The following is a 7,804-nucleotide window of genomic DNA, read 5'->3' on the forward strand; positions in this document are numbered from 1 at the left end:
TTTTTTTTTTTTTTTGTTGTTCTTATTGTTATCTGTCTTTGATATTACCAGTTTTCTAATGCATGTAAAACCCTTAATATGGTGTCAGGCATGCAGTATGTTCAGTGTTAGATTATCTGGAGAACAGATTGGAGGAAAGGAGGCAATGATGGTAGAGTGATATACCTTTGTAAGTCATCTAAGAAAGAGATAGGAAGGTCTGAACTAGTTTTGGGGATGGAGGATATAAAAATGTTTAGGAAGGTATTCCTAAAGTTCTACATGAAGAGTAGAGTAGATTTAAAGGATGACCTTAACATTTTTGGCTTGAAGCTCAGTGGTCTCAAAAACTAAAATTGAGATCATGGGCTGGGGATATAGCTCAATGGTGAGGCTCTGAGTTTGCTCCTCAGCACCACAAAAATAAATAAATAAATAATAAAAACAAAATTGAGAGGACAGGGAAGGAGTGCAATATTGAGTACCATTTTGGACTTGAGAAATGAGAGGTGACCTCAGCTTATCAAAAAAACAGCTTAATAGGGCTGGGGTTGTAGCTCAGTGTAGAGTGCTTGCTTAGCATGTGTGAGGCACTAGGTTCGATCCTCAGCACCACATAAAAATAAATAAATAAATAAAATAAAGCTATTATGTCCATCTACAATTTAAAAAATAAAAAAAATCTTGATAATCTTTAACAAAAATGTCAGGTTCTTTTCTTTCTTTTTTTTACACAAATTCTGAATATTCATAAGTCTCAGCATTTCACTCTGCCTTTGAGAAACTGCAGTTAAACTTGCTTAAATTATCTGAAACATTTTTTTTCTGGCTCTTTTCAGATATAATAAGTTCATGATTTTGTGTATGTGTGTGTATGATTTTAAGAGTAGATGAAAGCTTCAATATGTTAAGAAAGAGGTGAACAAGTACATACTAAACTGATAAAGTTGGTTAGCAGACTGATTTTTTAAAAATTTAAATTAATTAATTTATTTATTCTAATTAGGTATGTATGACAGCAGAATGCATTTTGATTCAGTGTACACAATTGCAGCACAACTTTTCATTTCTTACTGTAGTGTCCCACCATATGTGCAGTCATACATGTATCTAGGGTAATGATAACCATCTCATTCCACCACCCTACCCCCACCCTGCCTTCACACCTTTCCTCCCTCCCCTTTGCCCAATCAGTTCCTTCATTTTCCCCATTACCTCCTCCCCCCAAATATGGATCAGCAAGCAGGCTGATTTTTGACAGGATTATTATCTTTTTAACCATTCTTTCTTTCTTTGATTCAGAGAACTTTCTCTTGGTAAATAAAGTTAAAACTTTTTTGTAAATAAAGCTAAAACTTTTGGTACTAAGGATTGAGCTTAGGGCCTATGCATGCTAAGAATACACTCTACCACTAAAGTGTATCTCCAATCTGTATATCTTTCTATATATCTGAATACATAGGGAATGTTATTATGGCAAACCATGATTTTTCACCAGTTATTCTGAAAAATAGTTTAAGAAACAAATAGAAAAGGAAGACTGTTAATTCTTGTAATACAATTATGGAAAATTGAAAGTTTTTCTTTTGAGATCTGAATTCTTATTTTCTTAACAGGTTTTACAGCTCTTTAAAACATTGCACAGAACAAGACAACAAGTTTTTAAAAATGACCCCAGAGCATTAGAAGGTAAATATATTTTTTATCCCTCTGGAGCAAGTTCATTATTTAGATAGCTGTTATTCTGTTCTGGAAATCCTGCCTGTTTGGTTAAGACCTATCTACGGAATGACCTTTACTATCGCTCCTCTGAGATTATTTCCCTTTTGATTTTTTACTTCTTTTTCTCTCTTGTTGGTGTTCTTGTTAATACAACTCTTCTGGATTACTCTCTTAAATTTTTTCCTCTTAATTTCTCTCTGGATTTTTATTCTACATTCTGAGCAGTTTTTCTTTCTTTCTTTTTTTAATTTTTTTTTTAGCTGTAGATGAACATAATACCTTTATTTTATTTATTTATTTTTTGATGTGGTGCCAGGGATCAAACCTGGTGCCTCATGCATGCTAGGTAAGCGCTCTACTATTGAGCCACAACCCCGGTCCTTAACCAAATCTTTTGATTTTACACATATATAGTTTATAAAGATTTATTTACATTACTTTTTTTTGATACTAAGGATCGAATCCAGGGGCATTTAACTATTGAGCCACATCCCCAACCCTTTTTATTTTTTATTTTATTTATTTATTTTAGTACCAGGGTTTGAACTCAGGGACACTCGACCACTGGGCCACATCCCCAGCCTTATTTTGTATTTTATTTAGAGACAGGGTCTTACTGAATTGCTAGTGCCTCGCTTTTTGCTGAGGCTGGTTTTGAACTTGCAATACTCCTGTCTCAGCCTCCCAAGCCACTGGGATCACAGACATGCGCCATCGCGCCTAGCTTATTTTTTATTTTGAGACTGGGTCTCACTAAGTTGCTTAAAGCCTTGCTAAGTTGCTGAGGCTAGCTTTGAACTTGTGATCCCCCTCTCTCAGCCTCCTGAGTCACTGAGATTATAGGCATATGGCACCATGTCCTGCTTCTGTCACATTTCTTTGAGGAATATCTACTTAAAGAAAAAAAATTAAATCAGGTTTTCAATAATGGTAGGTCAGAATTTCAGTGTTCTCCATAACTTACCTTATTTTCAGATCATTAAACCTGTTTCTCTCTCATCATATTTTCACGTTTTAGGACCAGGTACCATCATATTGTAAATACGAGTTTTAGTCAAGAAGTCATAGTAGTTGAGAAAGAAAACCAACTCAGATGATTCCAAATTCAGCATCTCCCTGTTTTAAGCAGTTTCTATCTTATCTGGAAGTTATAGCTATAAGCTTTAAGTTCAGTAATAGTCAAAGTCAACTTCACTCCCAACTTCCCTAGGAGTTAAAAATTTTCTAATTCACCAGAAATAATTTTTTAAACATTAAGTTATATATGTCATATGTACTTTATTATTATTACTTGGTACTGGGAATTGAACCCAGGGACACTTAACCACTGAGCCATATCCCTAGCCCCTTTTTATATTTCCTTACAGACAGGGTCTCACTGAATTACTTAGGGCCTCAATAAGTTGCTGAGTCTGGCTTTGAACTCAAGATCCTCTTGCCTCCTGAGCTGCTGGGATTATAGACAAGGCCACAGTACCCAGCTTCATCTGTACTTTAAACAAATTCCTAATTTAATTCTCATATCAGCTCTATAGGGTAGTAACTATTGTAACTCCTACTTTTGCAGAGGCAAAAACTAACAAAATGTGAAAAGATTTACCCCACATTATACATGATAAGAGGTAGAACTGGAATATAGCGTAAGTAATCTTGACTCCATAGCCCAGACTCTTAACCACCTTACATATTAAGATGTATCAAGCACAAAAGGAAGGTTTTATGGCTAGTCCCTGTTAACATGGTATATTTTTATTGCTTTAATTTTGGTGTTGGAGGATACTAGAGCTTGAACTTGGGTGCTTTACCACTGAGCTGCATCATCAATCCTTTTTATTTTAAATTTTGAGACAGAGCCTTTTTATGTTGTCAGAGGTTTTGCTAAGATGCTGAGACTGGCCTCGAAGTTGTATTCCTGCCTCAAATTCCCAAGTTGTTGGGATGATGGCATGAGCCACTGCGCCCAGCTGCTTTAAAAGTTTTTAAGTGATAATCTTAGCAACCCTGGAGCCTAAGGCAAGAGAATTGCAAGTTTGAGGACAGCCTCAGCAATTTAATTGTCAGTGTATGTACATATATAGTTTAACACACTTGTATGTATTGACTTTTGCTTTCTTGGAAAAACAAAAGACTTTTAATCAAAGTCCTTAGGTTTATAGAAAAAAAGCATGAAGCTGGGCTAGGCATCATGGGGCACACCCATAATCCCAGCTACTTAAAAGTTGAGGCAAGAGAATTATAAATTCAAGGCTAGACCCAGTAACTTTGGGAGACTATGTCTCAAAATATCAAAATAAAAAATAAAAAGGCTGGGCATATAACTAAATGGTAGAACACCCTGGATTCAATCCCAAGTACCAAAACAAAACAGAAAAACACAAACCAGCATTCATTTGGATTTCTTAGAATCCAGTAACTATAGAGTAAAAAGTAGGGAAAGTATTAGAGTGCCAAAAGTTTATTTATTTGTTTATTTATTTATTTTTTGTGGTGCTGGGGATTGAATCCAGGGCCTTGTGCATTAGAGGCAAGCGCTCTACCCACAGCTATACCCACAGCCCCTATTTATTTATTTATTAACAAATTTACCAGCCTGTCAAAACCTCTCCAAGAGATTTATTTAATATATTTCTCGTGCTTTGTTTTACATGGGAGCAAACTCTTTTTTTACACTATAGAAAGAGAAATGAATAATATAATGAATGACATGTAAATTTTTAAGGCAGGAATTCTAAATTCTAAAGCAAATAACTGAATATATTTTTTTCTCTCTAGCAGCCAGAATAAAGATAAATGAAGAATTCAAAAGTAATAAAAGTGAAACTTCTCCTAAGAAAATAGAAGAGGTACAGTAATGGAGTTTTTCAAATTATAACAATGCTCTTTTTATTTATTGGTGTATTTTAGTTGTATTGAACATAATGATGGGATTTGTTATTACATTTATATACAGTACACACTATCACAATATAATTTGACCAATATATAATAAAGCTCTTATAAAATTTTGTTGGCAAAGAGGAAATGATGAAAATAGAGAGGATATATGAAGTCAAACCCATTACTTGATAAATAAAACCATCACAAATATAGATAATCTTCATTTGTTTGGTGTGGCTCACCTTCTCAAGATCATCTGCCTACACCCAAATGACACCAAGTTGCCCTGTGAAAAGAACATGGAAGTAGCCATGGTCAAACCAAGAGCAGCTGAACCAACAGAGAAACCCATAAAATTCTGTCTTCACCTAAGGCAAGTGACTGAAACTATGGAGAGTGTTGTAATAACTTGGAACTCCAGAGGGAACTTCTGCTCAACTAGTCAGGTCAACCCGCCCACCTTTTTTTTTTTTTTTTTTTTTAATTTCTATCATCTAATAGCATAAACAGCCTCAGTTTATGAACTATTCTACTTAGCCTTCCATATTTGCTTTTTGGTCACTTGCTATAGTTTGAAGACACTCTACTGATATTAGTCTGTGAGCTCCATGGAACTCTTAATACATGCTCATAGAAAAGATGCACAGGTGATTCTTTTCCTGTATAATGTATATACATACAATGTCTCTATCCTGAGCTTCTGTGTCTATCTTTGTATAAAGGTAGGGAAATGGTCCTTATGAAGCAAACAAAAAATAGAGAATTTTTGCAAGGGTTAGTTAGGATTCAAAGAATTGATTTGGTAAAAGGGAAGATACAAATTAGAGTCTTCCATTTTTAATAGAATTTTTATGAGTTTTAAAGAAATATGATAAAATGCATTTATATTAAGTAGGAAAAATAGTATTTTATTTTCTTTTATTTGGTACCAAGAATTGAACCCAGGGGTGCTCAACCACTGAGCCACATCTCTAGCTCTTTTTATTTTTTATTTTGAGACAGGATCTTGCTAAGTTGCTTAGGGTCTTGCTGTCTTGCTGAGGCTGGCTTTGAACTTGCAGTTCTCCTGCTTACACCTCCTGAGTTGCTGGGATTACAGGTGTGTACAATGGTACCTGGCAAAAAAATATACTATTTTTAAATAGTAAAATACCTGTTATAGTTGAGCTAATAAAACAGAATGACATAGCCTAAGTATTTCCATCTGTATAATATTAAAAAAAAAAAAAGGGAAGATTTCACTTAAGCATATGATAGTACAAACAGGAAATATGTAATTTTTATTTATGGTAGAAGTTAAGATGACATGTAATCAGTAATCAAATCATAGCTAGGAAGAAGACTGTGGCACACGTCTGTAATCCCAGTGTCATGGGAGGCTGAGACAAGAAGATTACAAATTCGAGGCTAGCCTCAGCAACTTAGTGAGGCCCCAAGCAACTTAGTGAAGACTCTGTTTCAAAATCAAAAAGGTCTGGGGATGCGGCTCAGTGGTTAAGTGTCCTTGGGTTTAATTCCTGGTAACAAAAAGAGCAAAAAAAAAAAAAAAAAGCAAGAGTATATGAAGGGAGCCAGGCATGGTGGCATACACCTGTAATCCCAGCAGCTCGGAAGGCTGAGACAGGAAGATCGTGAGTTCAAAGCCAGCCTCAGCAACTGAGTGAGACCCTGTCTCTAAATAAAATACAAAATAGGGCTGGGGATGTGGTTCAGTAGTCAGGTGCCCCTGAGTTTAATCCTTGGTACCTTCCCCCCGAAAAAAGAGTATATGAAGGGGTCTGGTGTTGAAGCTCAATGGTGAGCACTTGCCTGGCACGTGTGAGGCAATGGGTTTAATCCTCAGCACCACATAAAAATAAATAAAATAAAGGATTCATGTCCATCTATAACTGAAAATATTTTTTTAAAATAAGAGTATATGAGGAAGTTTGTACTATTGACCATTCAATAGGTGGATTAACAACAATATGGTAATTATTTTTAAATTTTGAAATTATTATTAAGGATGTTTTAATGTCACATGCCTCAAGTCCCAGCCACTTGAGAGGCTAAGTGGCAGGATTGCTTGAGGCCAGGAGTTTAAGACTAGCCTGGGCAACAAAGGGAGACTCTGTTTCAATAAAAAAGATTTTTAATTGAAGGCTTTTTCTGTCAACTAAATTGGGAACATGAACAATCCTGTCTCCCAAATTTATTTTACACATGGGACATTAATCTAACATTAACCAATATAGATATTGGATGTTTGTTTTATGTAAATACATATTTTATACTTTCAGTAACTATGTAAATATTATTTAGTAGTTATTGATAATTAAATTCTCATAGATTACAGGGTTCTTGAAATCTTGGTGTCAAAAGGAATCCTAGGCATCTTCTAGACTAGCAGTTCTCTAACTTGGTAGTCTCAGCATGCCTTTACCCTCTTAAAAATTGAGGACCCTTAAATGACAAATAAGCCAACACTACAAAGAATACTCAAACTGTATACAGAGGAACCCAAAAACAAATCCCAAAACTCCCAAGTAGATAAATATCAGAAAACTAATCATCTAAATGAGAATGAAGACAATTAAACCTAAACAAAAATCAAAATGACTGTAAACCACAAACACATCCATAATAATATTGAATACACTTAATCTCAACTCCCCAATTAAAAGACATAGATTAGTGGAATGAATCAAAAAATAAGATCCAACTATATCCTCTGTGCTAGAGACTCATAGGCAAAGACACAGACTGAAGGTAAAAAGTTAAAAAATTTCCACTCAAATGGAGTTTGTAAACAATCTGCAGTAGCTATTCTCATATCTGACAAAGTTGATTTCAAGCAAAAATTAATCAAAAGAGACAAAGTAGGCCCTTATATACTGGCAGAGGAAACAGTCCCAACAAGAAGATACATACATACACACACACATTTATATATAAAATGTCAAGGTACCTAATTAAGAAAATATTCCTTAAATCCCAGATAGATCCCAATATAACAATACTGGGTGACTTCAACACACCCTTATTACTACTAGACAGGTGATCAGAGCAGAAAATCAATAAAGATGTATTCAACCTAAATAATACTATAAATAAAATGGACCTTATAGACATCTACAGAATATTTTACCCCCAAACAACTGATTTACCTTCTTCTCAGCAGTTCATGGAAACTTTTCCAAAATAGAATATATTCTAGGTCATAATGTAAGTCTTAGCAAATACAAAA

At 34.7% G+C, this 7,804-nt stretch overlaps 1 protein-coding gene across 4 annotated transcripts in view; it reads left to right on the plus strand.

Annotated features, from left to right (window-relative positions):
• Lyrm7 (LYR motif containing 7) overlaps nt 1–7,804 on the plus strand; it is a 31,261-nt gene that overhangs the window by 6,501 nt on the left and 16,956 nt on the right. For 2 of the 4 annotated variants that reach the window (XM_015492721.2, XM_048783146.1), the window contains exons 2-3: nt 1,596–1,668; nt 4,474–4,544. In XM_015492721.2, the coding sequence (XP_015348207.1) occupies nt 1,596–1,668; nt 4,474–4,544 (144 nt within the window). The remainder of the gene's footprint in view (nt 1–1,595; nt 1,669–4,473; nt 4,545–7,804) is intronic. The other 2 variants (XM_048783135.1, XM_048783156.1) reach the window with 1 other exon arrangement.

This window comes from Marmota marmota, unplaced genomic scaffold (assembly GCF_001458135.2).
Source record: "Marmota marmota marmota unplaced genomic scaffold, marMar, whole genome shotgun sequence".
Lineage (NCBI taxonomy): Eukaryota > Metazoa > Chordata > Mammalia > Rodentia > Sciuridae > Marmota > Marmota marmota.